Raw genomic sequence first — 12,500 nt, 5'->3', positions numbered from 1 at the left:
ATGTTAGATTGTTACTAGATGTCGTTTTATCACCACAGATCCAACTCATTATTTTCTGATGAAAATGTTCACAAATTTTATGTTTTTATTTTCCTGTTTTTACTTTTAGACATCAAGTTATATAATAACAGCAATCAACCAGATTTGACCATGAAGATAATGCTGGACACATTTATTCGGCCAAATAATTTTACAGGTATGATATTTATTTATCCATTTTCATGCAAGAAGAGGGGGAGAAATCCAAGTTAGGATGAAATGGCCAGTTCCATAACGCCAGCAGTGTTCTTAAAAAATACTGATTGGATTTTGTAAACTCAGCACGTGTTAAGAATCTAATAACAGACATTTTATGAAACGCAAGATACCTTTTCTACCTACCTGGATAAGATTTTTGTGTTTGTCATGATGACATTTATTGTAATGTAGTAATAACCAAAGAAGAAGAAGAAGAGTTATCTTGTTTTTGTTTGTTATATAGTTGTTTCTTGATCACTTTCCCCGTTTGTTGTCTATAGTCATAAATGCCTCAGAAAGTATTAGTAGCTCATCTGACCGTGAAGCTGCAAGAGTTGAAGCCTACCAGGTAAGTTTGATATAGGGGAGGAGACATCCTAATCTTTTGGAAAGACGTTTGTTTGATGACAATTAAATTTAATCTGATGACCAACTCCTGTGCTAGTTTTGCTAAGCAATAAAACTTGAAGTGAATGAAAAGAGGAGCATGATGGACCACCCCTCCTCCAACTGTATACTGACACAAAAGTGCTTATACAAATGATAATGTTGATACAATGATAACCTCCTTTTATCCATTACATTAAAAAAATGCTTTATAAATATTTCTGTATTCTAAAAGGATGTCATTTTTATTAGGTTCACTATCACAAAAAAAGCAAATATTGCTGTTATAGCATTTTTGTTTGCAATTTTTTTTCATCTTTTTGGTTGCATCTCTTCACCATGACAACGCATTCATTCACAACAACCTTAGCATCTGGCAGTTTTAGGCTTAGAAGAACATTTCTGAACTGACACAACCTTCCTATTCACTTGATTTTTCTCCATCTGACGTTTTCTTTTCTCCAAATACTTTAAATACACTGACTTGTAAAAAAAAATAATATTAAACAATATAAAATAGCTACATGTTAACAACATTGGATATAAAGATAGAAAATGCCATTTTGGGTCATAATGGAAGTATGAATAGTACAAGATAAAATAATACAATTTGATTGCACCTTGCCATTTGGCACACACATACAGTGTAATCAAATTGATTTCCCCATTTAAAGCACTTGAATTATGTGTTGCAGAAGGCAGTATTGCTGCGCTATTAGAAAGTATTTCCTCTGATCAACTCTGTTCATAAAATATTGATTACAATTGTTGAATGGTGCCTGAAGAATCTTGTTACAGTAAGGGTCGCCATATTGCCAATAAAGTGGACTCACAATCTCTAAGCATGAAGAAATGCTTGCCACTCCAGTTTGCTTTAAGCGTTGCTAACGACAAGTTCTTTCCTTCATTTAACTAAAGTTTCAATTAGTAGTTACATACGTCTCCAACAAAACTCTAATCACTAAAAAACTCACATCAACCCGTTTATTTCTTTTCCAACAATTCTCTCTGGTGAAATCATTGTATTTCTCTCTTGCAATGCCTGTCATTACCATATAAATAAGCAGAGTGTCGCTAATCTTGTTGTCCCCAAATTTAGTGACCATACTTTCCTAACATCACATGAAGCCATCATTAGCACACACTTACCAAATCTTTTGCATGTGTCTTGTTAAGCGAGTGTATATTTCGGAAACTGCCATTCTATGTCTCTACTGCAAGGTTCCTTTCTCTCTCCAAATATATAAAGTTATCCTCCAACTGTTCCGGGTCATGCACATCAAACCAACTGGTCCAGTTTAGCTTTTATGTGATATAAACACACAGGATCCTTGTTTACATAAATGTTATTGATGTATTTTGAAAACCTTTCTTTTACAGTCTCATCCTTCATTAACTGCAGTGTCATGTTTAAAGCAGTCTGCGAGCAGATATCACCACCTAAAACGACCACAATCATTCACTGACTCTGATTAGCAAGTAGGCCTTTTACAAATCCAGTAAAGATACATGATTGTACTATTCGTGTAGATTGCTAGTGAAAACATTTGTTCAGCTTCTGGTAATCAATTAGTGACTTTGATTTTGACTTGTTCTGCTGAACGCTCGCTCCTAACAAGACCTTAGTTTTCTGTGAAGATAAGAAATCAACCAATCATCTTTAATGGAGGCGTGAATCTCCTTTTCATATATGGCTTTTATTTCCTTTTAATTATTTTTATTACATTGTTATTTTGTTGTTAGGACAAATAATAGCTGGTGTTTGTTTTGTTTTTTGTTTTTGTTTTTATTGTATATCTGGGGGTGGTGGTGTGTCTGTGAATGGGAGTGAGAAATGCAATCAAAATGTTCATGAGTAGAACATTTTGCAAAATAGGATAATGAGGAATGCTAAATAATCAAGGTCATGTGTACTGAAAACCCTGAGAATGCAGGACAACAATTGGACGTCAAAACATAGTAATTGAAAATTCGAAAGGTCCTTTGAAAGATAAGAATGAAGCTGATGACCAGCGAACGTCATAAAGGCTTGGGATCTATTATCAGAAGAGAGAGGGGTCAGATGTCAAAGTTCCCAAGCGATTACAAACCAACCAGAATTAAGTTGAAGTTTAGTTTTGGTTTTGACAGACAGCAGCCGAAAGCCAATTCAGTGAATTCCAGTGTGTGCATGTTCATCCTACCAACGCATCATCCCCCTCCACTCATCAGACTCACTGTCACCACCACCAAAATTTACAATAGAGCTGTTACTAAATGTTTATAAATCGTGTTGACATTCATCCAAGTACTACACAAGCTACCAAAAGTTGTAGCCAACCAAAAGTCTACCAAACCATTCAAGGCAGTGCTAGATGTATGATAGTCACTAATCAAGGTAATTATTTCTCATTTGAGCAGTGGAGGAGGATGCGAGAGGATGCAATTCTTGCTGAAAACATCATCAACCAGAACGTACTTTCACAGAGTTTTTTTTTTTTTTTATCCCAGCACCAATTTATAGTGTTCATGGGACTCTACAAAAGATGCGCCACCATCTTGATTTCATGGCGTTTATGGTCTGTGAAATAGTGTAGTAGAAGAGATATCTAATATATGCCGCTTTGAAGCCACATGTTAAATAAACATTCAGATGGTAGACGTGCACATCGATCCTGTTACTTTAATAATAAATTGGATTTGATTAAGAATTGTATATTTACTCAATATATTTATTTAGCATATTTATCCAATAAATTTCTTCATTATTTTTATTTAGTATATTTATTTAGTATATTTTATCATTATATTCATTTAGCATACTAATTTAGTATATTAATTAAGTATATTTATTCAATATCAACCCGCATCAAGCATGAATATTTATTCAGTATATTCATTTAGTATATTTATTTAGTATACTTAATTAGTATATTAATTCAGTATATTTTTTAGTATATTTATTTTAACACATATATATAGTATATTGATTTAGTAGTTTCAGTCAGTATATTTATTCAGTATATTTGTTTAGTGTATCTATTTAATATATTGTACTAGCATATTTATTCAGTATATTTTTAGTATATTTATTTAGTAAATTATTCATTATATTTATTTAGTGTGTTTATTCAGTATATTTATTACGTATATTTATTCAGTATATCTTTAATATATTATTCAGTATATTTATAAAGTATACTTATCCAGTATATTTATTTAACAGAGTTATTTAGTGTATTCCATTAGTACATTTATTCATTATATTTATTTTGTAAACATATTCAGTATATGTATTGAGTGTATTTATTCAGTATATTTATTTAGTATTTTTAGTAAGCATAGTGATTTAGCATATTTATTCAGGATGTATATTCAGTACATTCATTTAGTATTTTCTATGAGTATATTTATTCAGTATAATCATTTTGTGCATTTATTTAATATATTTTATTAGTATATTTATTCAGTAATTTTTAGTATTTTTATTTAACATAATTTGTTTCTTATATTTATTCAGTATATTTATTTTGTATAATTTTAGTATATCTTTCAGTATATTTATTCAATATATTTATTCAATTAATCTATTTACTATTTTCATTCAAAATATGTACTTAGTGTACTTATTTAGTATATTGATTCAGTATATTTATTTAGTATATTTATTCCGTATATTTTTAAGCATATATATTCAGTATATTTATTTAGCATATATATTCAGTATATTTATTTAGTATATTTATTCCGTATATTTTTAAGCATATATATTCAGTATATTTATTTAGCATATATATTCAGTATATTTACTTAACATATATATTCAGTATATTTATTTAGTACATTTTTATTCAGTATATTTATTAAGTATATTATTACGTATATTTATTCAGCATATTTATGTAGCATATTTATTTAGTATATATATTCAGGATGTATATTCAGTACATTTACTTAGTTAGTTGACTTGAGTTTGATGAGTGTCAAATCTAACCTTCTGTGACCCCACTAAACTCACTGATGGGAATCGAAAATATATTTATATAACTTATTATTTCTCCAACTACCTAGATAGCGTTTAAGCTGGGATTCCCAATACTACAGTATATTTATTCAGTATATTTATTTAGTATATTTATTCAGTATATTAATTTAGTATATATATTTAGTATAATTATTTAGGATATTTATTTAGTATATTTATTTAATATATTTATTTAGCATAATTATTTAGTATAACTATTTAGTATAATTATTTAGTATAATTATTTAGTATATTTATTTAGTATAATTATTTCTGGAGTCAAAAATCGACTAGAATTTAGAGGCAAATTTTGGTGGAGAGTGTCTCTGACATTAAGTCTTGGTCTCCACGAAACACAGCAGAGGATGTACCATGGTCACTTTTATTATCTGTGTTTATGTTTTGTGGGGAAGCCTACCAGAGCTTTCATGATGTTTATTGTATCCAGGATTAAGGTCTCCTTGAACAAAAGATTCAGACGCTGTTTAACTCTCGATTTACATAGCTTGTTGCACTATTCTTTGCCAATAATTTTTTTTCAATTGTAATATCCTTATTGCATTTATTATGTTATCATTTTGAATCTTAGTCTAAAAATCACATTAAATTTTTTTTCAATTGTAATATCCTTATTGCATTTATTATGTTATCATTTTGAATCTTAGTCTAAAAATCACATTAAATTTTTTTTGTTCAATTGTAATACCCTTATTGCATTTATTATGTTATCATTTTGAATCTTAGTCTAAAAATCACAATAATTTTTTTTCAATTGTAATATCCTTATTGCATTTATTATGTTATCATTTTGAATCTTAGTCTAAAAATCACAATAATTTTTTTTCAATTGTAATATCCTTATTGCATTTATTATGTTATCATTTTGAATCTTAGTCTAAAAATCACAATAATTTTTTTTCAATTGTAATATCCTTATTGCATTTATTATGTTATCATTTTGAATCTTAGTCTAAAAATCACAATAATTTTTTTTCAATTGTAATATCCTTATTGCATTTATTATGTTATCATTTCGAATCTTAGTCTAAAAATCACAATAATTTTTTTTCAATTGTAATATCCTTATTGCATTTATTATGTTATCATTTCGAATCTTAGTCTAAAAATCACAATAATTTTTTTTCAATTGTAATATCCTTATTGCATTTATTATGTTATCATTTCGAATCTTAGTCTAAAAATCACAATAATTTTTTTTCAATTGTAATATCCTTATTGCATTTATTATGTTATCATTTTGAATCTTAGTCTAAAAATCACAATAATTTTTTTTCAATTGTAATATCCTTATTGCATTTATTATGTTATCATTTTGAATCTTAGTCTAAAAATCACAATAATTTTTTTTCAATTGTAATATCCTTATTGCATTTATTATGTTATCATTTCGAATCTTAGTCTAAAAATCACATTAAATTTTTTTTAAAAGCAATTATTGGTCCTGGAGATGAAAAGGCCATTCACACCGTAGACCAGTTCTTGAACACAATTCCTGGGAATGCTCTCCATCTTGTCAACAATCCAGTGATTGACACCAAGAAATATCTCCATAATATGGCTCCTTCTGTTTCACAAATTGTTGATGTAGGTTTTTACTATTTTTTTTTTTTTAAATATTATAACGTTTTAATTTGTTGATGTTAGTTTTTAGTAAGCCTTTTTTTATAATATTATATATATATATTTTAATATTATAACATGTTTTAATTTGTTGATGTTAGTTTTTAGTAAGCTTTATTTACTAACAATGTTGATGTTAGTTTTTAGTAAGCTTTATTTTTAAATATTGTATACATATATATATTAAATATTATATATATATATATTTTTTAAAAATATTTTATATATATATTTTTTAAATATTATATATATATTTTTTAAATATGATAACATGTTTCAATTTCCTTATATTTTAATCGACATGTTTCCTGTTCGCTAACTATTATCAGTGCGATTTTAACCCTTGACTCAAATAACTCCAATCCAACATTCTTAACTATTTGGCTACTGGCAGAGAAATAAAACCTATATTTTATTTTACAAATATATAAAGTCTCAGAAAGTGTTTGATCTGTTAAGAGAGAGAACCATTTGCAATATTGCTTGATTAGAAACTTTTGTATTTTTCTCAAAGTGTTCAATTTGAAGAGAGCTTTTTTAATTTTTATAAGTTTGATTCTCGTCTAGAATTCAACCTAATAAGAAAAATAAAAATATGGAAAAATCATTATGACGTATATATCTTTATAGTGTATATACCTAACATGTCATATGCCAAAAATTATGTAAATTGATCAAGTAGGGTTTTTTGAAGAAAATAAAATTTTATAAGGAAGCGAGGATGACATGTCTTGCTCTGCCATCAATGGGAGTTACCCCCACCCCCTTAACAACGTCTCCAGAAAATAGAGGTAAAAAAAAACTCAGCATTTGCTCGGCTTTGCCCGGCGCATGACGTCAACAGCCGGATAAAACAAAAACAATGCTACAAAATAACTGTAAAATGAAATTGTAAAATGTAGAAACATCCAAAAATAAATAAAAAGCAAAAACCTACCGTTCATTTATGTTTTTTTTTATTAATAGTATTATTGTTTGAAATTGTTTTCTGTTTGCAGAATAAATACATATAAAACATTTTTGTAAACAAATAATAATTATATGTATTATTATTCATCGAACTACTCTTCTCATCTTGAGTGTGATTTTCACAACGTTGCGGTCGATATAACCTCCGACCTTCTTCAGGTGTATCTTGTCGAACTCGGGAATGTTTCTGTCGAACTTGGGAATTTGGACGGAATTTCGAGTGGAACTCTTTATTTACTTTACGGGGGTAGCGTGCTCTTGTTCCGTCATCGTAATTTGCAAATTTATATTTTGGTCGCCCACACTGAGGATTGAACCTTCAACTTCAGGAGAATATCACTTTTACAATTGATTTTTCCCAGTACTCTAACCACTGCGCCACGGGTCCTTGCGGACAATTCTAGTACGAATTTTAGGAGCCTTAAACCTACTTTTGTATATCTAGTTGTAAATATCACCATTTTATTACTATTAGTAATTATTACTATATATTAATGCATATCTATCTCTATACTTATTACTTGCATATATTAATGTTTTTTGTTTTTTTGTTTGACCATATCTGGAAAGAAAAGGGAAGCCATCTACCATTATGGGACGAAGTAAAAATTATAGACAGAGAGGAACTATAGAGAGTAAGACGACTGCAACTGCTAAGTAGACCTAGTATAGAATTCAATACGATATGGGAACCAGTAATTATAAACAATAGATAATATATACAAGTAATTAAAAAAAAACAAAAAAAAAATTAATATATATCTGCCGGGGATTCCTGAGAAAGTAATCCCGGCATATATCTCGCAGGAAATTCTTCCAGTCCACAATTGTGTGGTATGACCACAACCCACATTCGCGCTGGAGATTCCTAGTCGCCGCCATCTCGAACGCCCATATCGAAATTCTCGTCTGCTGCTCGACACGCGTCGAGTTGAAACTAAGCGCGCGGCGTTGTGATTGACTGATGACCATGTTTTGTCAGACAGCAGCAAAACCCGAGCTGTTGACGCCATGCGGCGGACAAAGCCGTGCAAATGCTGAGTTACGTCTGGTTCGTTAAATGCACAAGTACCTAGCTTTGTAATAGCTATGTTCTACTATTAATCGCTAGAAAGTGTAAGAAAAAAAAAAATGATAGTCTAGATAAAACTTGATCAATTAATGAAATTTTTGGAATATGATATTTTCGTTTTATGATGTATTTTTTTTTTAATTAGGTTTAATTCTGGACAAGAACCATAAATCTTTATTATTCACAGACAGATTTCATATTTATTTACTTACTAGCAGTCCAGCCTGGCTTTTCTTGGGCCCTATATACTGTTCATAACTTTATGTGCACATGCATATATATATTAAAAACTTTGACTCATATCCAGGTAACCTACATCTAAAATTTCAAGTGTTTAGACCCAAAATTGGCGGAGGAGTTTGCTAGAGTCTGCAAAGCTCAACTCTTTTAACTTTGACCTCTTGGAAGTCAAATCTTCACCCCAAAACTGATTATAAAGCTTGCTGCCTGTCTGAATATTCGTTATGTAAAATTTCAAATGTTCAGACACAAAATTGGCTGAATAGTTTGCTAGAGACTGTAAAGGTAAAATCTTTTGAACTTTGACCCCTTGACAGCCAAATTTTCGGCCAAAAACTGAATAAAATGCTTGCCCTGTATCTGAATACACTTTATGTAAAATTTCAAATGTTTAGACCAAAAATTGGCTGAGTAATTTGGTAGAGACCGCAGAGGTCAATTTTTTTTAAAACTTTAACCCCAATTTTGACCCCTTAACATTTATTGTTTTGGGCTCAAATCAAATTAAAAAGTTGATCCATGTCCAAGTAACCCACATCTAAAATTTAAAGTGTTTAGACCAAAAATTGGCGGAGGAGTTTAGTAGAGTTTTCAAAGGTCAAATCGTTGAACTTTAACCCCTTGACAGGTAAATTTCTGGCCGAAAACCGATTAAAAACCTAAATCTCAATATCACTTATATCGAATCTCGCGTATGTAGACTGGAAATTGACAGAGTAGTTTAGTAGGGAAATGTCCACACACAGACACATGCACACACAGACAGACAATTTCACTTTTATGGATATATAGATTTGCAGACTGCTATCCTCATCTTCATAGTTGTTTCACAAGGTTTGTTTTGTTGTTTTTTTAATTAAATTTGACAATCATGCTGCGAAATCGAAAATAAGCAAAAATACAACAAATAACTTTACCAAATGCATTAAAATTTAATTTTCTATCGATTTGTATAATTTTAAATTTCTGAAACTTCAAGTTTTGTTATTTCAAAATTTGTTTGGTTACTTTTACTGGCTTAATAAATGAATGAATGAATAAACAAACAAACAAATAAATAAATAAATAAATAGCTAGCTTACTTTTATCCGACTGGCAACCTCCCCTGACATTAAGATTAGTGGTACCATAAGTTATTCTTTTTTACTATCAAAAAAATTGGCGTTCACATTCAATCAAGTGAAAATAAAACAATTTTGAAATAACACTTTAAAACTAAATTAAAATTTAATGCGTTTGGTAACAGTTATTTCGGAAATATTTTGTATTTTCTCTCGATTTCTACTTTGTTAACCATACTACATTATTGCCTAAATTTCTAGTGATTTGAACTAATTTCTTAAAACGTCCAATCAATTTATCCCAATATTATGAACGCATGATGACATTGAATTTTTTTAGACATTTTTGTCCTGATTTTATCTAAATCACTTTTAAATAGTACACAAGCTTCAAAAACGTTTCTATTCTTATTATAAACTTTACAAAATTCCATATATAAATAAGTTATGTTGTTTTGGGAGTTTGTTCGCAAATAAAATCACGTAAGAAAGAATAGTTAGAGTACACATGACTAAAGAAGTAATTTTTACAATGTCAATAATTGCATTTAAACTTAATTAGCAACCAATCAATGTTCATTTTTCATTTCATGCTAAGCGTGAAGTGAAAAATGAACATTGATTAGTTGCTAATTAATTAATTTTACGTTTAAATTTAAAAAAAAAAAAATGGGTGAACTTAGTTGTCAACCCAATATATAATAAATAATAATAATATATTTTTCTCTCTTTTGTTTTACAAAATCCAGTTACTTATTGAATTACTGCAGAATATGAAGTGGAATTATGTAGCCGTTTTAAGAGATTCTACAGAATTTTCCAAATTATCAAGCAAGATCTTCCAAAAGAAAGCAGAAAGCGAACATATATGCATTGGTTTGATTGAAGCAATTGATTTGAATGTAAAGCCAATTTTGAAAAAAATCAAGACTGCAAATATCAAAGGGGTTATAGTGTTTGGAACAAAAGATATTGTCAGATCAATTTCACGGAATGTTAAGGACGGAGAATTCCGCTTCATTTTTGTGAGTAACGAAAATTTACATGAGAAAAATATCATTATGGAACTACCAAACCTAAGTCTGCAAGTCACGTGGAATGGACCTTACAAGGAATCATCTCACAATAACAAGTTGAACTATATCGATGATTCAGTTGAAATGGCGCTAAAATGGTTCAATATCTGCCAGACTGAGTTCAAATGTAGAGATTTGCCACAAAAAGAAATTATCTTGGAAATATACCAAAAATTGAATAATAAACAAGAGAGGGTAAGATTTCTTCTTCCTTTTCTTCTTCTTCTTCTTCTTCTTCTTCTTCTCCATCATCATCATCAGTTTAACATCCATTTTACATATGTTGGACAGTTATTAGAACTGGATTTCAAAATAATTATGTCTATATACAAACACCAGTAGGGAGGTAATATTTGATAGAAATAAGGGTATGAAAAATAAATATAAATAATCAGTTTTTTTCTATCCTGTATGAAAGAACTAGTGGTGTTGCACCAGCCCAGATGTGACAACAGTATTCCATGAATTAACAAATGGTGGCTGTGTAGATGTGTAATTTACTGGCATGTGAGAGAGTAGGATAGAGGTACCGTAACTTGCAGCAACCTTGGCAATATCTCCTATGTATTTGTTCTAATTCGTGTTTTCTGTGAATGTTAGGCTGAGGAGTTCGAATCATGGATTTCAGATAGGTTGCTGTTAGCCATGGCAATCAGTGGTTGAAAAGGTTTATTATAATTGTTAAAGGAAAGAAGGTTTGTCTTACTACCATTTTTTGACCACATTTTTATTTTGGTAAGATTCATTCTCAAACCTTTATATTTCTCTGTCTTTAAGTTGAAAATAAATCTTCCATTCTTTTTGTTATAACCTATATATATACACGTTTTATTTTTTATTACCGTATCTTTCTGTTAAGTTACATTATTGTTTCAGCTACCCGGCAGTTTTTTTTTTTTGCCGTCTGTAGCTTCCTCAGACTTTTACAGAAATGTTCGTTATTATGGGATGGAAGAGTGAAAGAGTGAATGAGGTCAGGGGGTGCGAGGAGAGCGGATAAAAGAGGAAGTGAACAAGGGGGGAAAGGTGGGAGGGGGTGCTTGGTATGTCGGTAATGTTTTAGTTTTGGAGTTTAAGGAACTTGTGGGAGAGGGTCTGGGAAGTTCATTTCTGGTGTGGCTGAGTGCATAGGGATACATGGAGGGGGAAGGGGAATATGTGGGGATAGGAGGAGGGGGTACTTTAAAATTCGAGTCTTAATGTTAGAGTTTTGGGCGTCTCGTTGGTGAGATGATTTCTTGATAAGTATGTCTTGACCTATTGGGTGTTCGTTTAGGTTCGGAGGCGGGGGGGGCTATGATTCGTTTTATTTATTTAGTTTTTATTTTTTGTTAATTGTTTGGACGGGGTGGGGGTGTCGATGTGTGTATGTATCTGTGTATGAGCGCATCCATGCTTGCGCACACGTACCCAATTTTAGCACCTTAAGGAAAATTTGACGTAAGCGAGAGCGACGCGGGTGCCTATGCATGCATGTGCACATATGCGCATATATTTGCACGCCAGGGTGGAGATGTATGTGTACATGTGAACGCTTCTTTAAGTATATATGTGTGTACATGCGCATGTGTGTGCTCACACCTGCGGCCGCTAGCTAACCCTCTCCAAACAATTAACAACAAATAAAAACTAAATAAATAAACCGAATCATAGCCCCCCCCCCGCCTCCGAACTTAAACGAATACCCAACAGGTCAAGACATACTTATCAAGAAATCATCTCACCAACGAGACTCAGAAAAACTTTAACATGAAGACTCGAATTTTAAAGTAACCCCCCTCCTCCTACCCCCACATATTCCCCTTCCCCCTCCA

At 30.7% G+C, this 12,500-nt stretch overlaps 1 protein-coding gene across 1 annotated transcript in view; it reads left to right on the top strand.

Annotated features, from left to right (window-relative positions):
* LOC145267120 (uncharacterized) overlaps positions 1-12,500 on the top strand; it is a 162,261-nt gene that overhangs the window by 99,313 nt on the left and 50,448 nt on the right. The window contains exons 2-4 of the mRNA XM_080123152.1: positions 110-196; positions 6,078-6,232; positions 10,360-10,881. Coding sequence (XP_079979278.1) covers positions 110-196; positions 6,078-6,232; positions 10,360-10,881 — 764 coding nt within the window. The remainder of the gene's footprint in view (positions 1-109; positions 197-6,077; positions 6,233-10,359; positions 10,882-12,500) is intronic.

The sequence above is a fragment of the Euprymna scolopes genome, chromosome 42 (assembly GCF_053919585.1).
Source record: "Euprymna scolopes isolate OS-2025 chromosome 42, ASM5391958v1, whole genome shotgun sequence".
Classification (NCBI taxonomy): domain Eukaryota; kingdom Metazoa; phylum Mollusca; class Cephalopoda; order Sepiida; family Sepiolidae; genus Euprymna; species Euprymna scolopes.
This window is presented reverse-complemented; position numbering and strand designations above follow the sequence as displayed.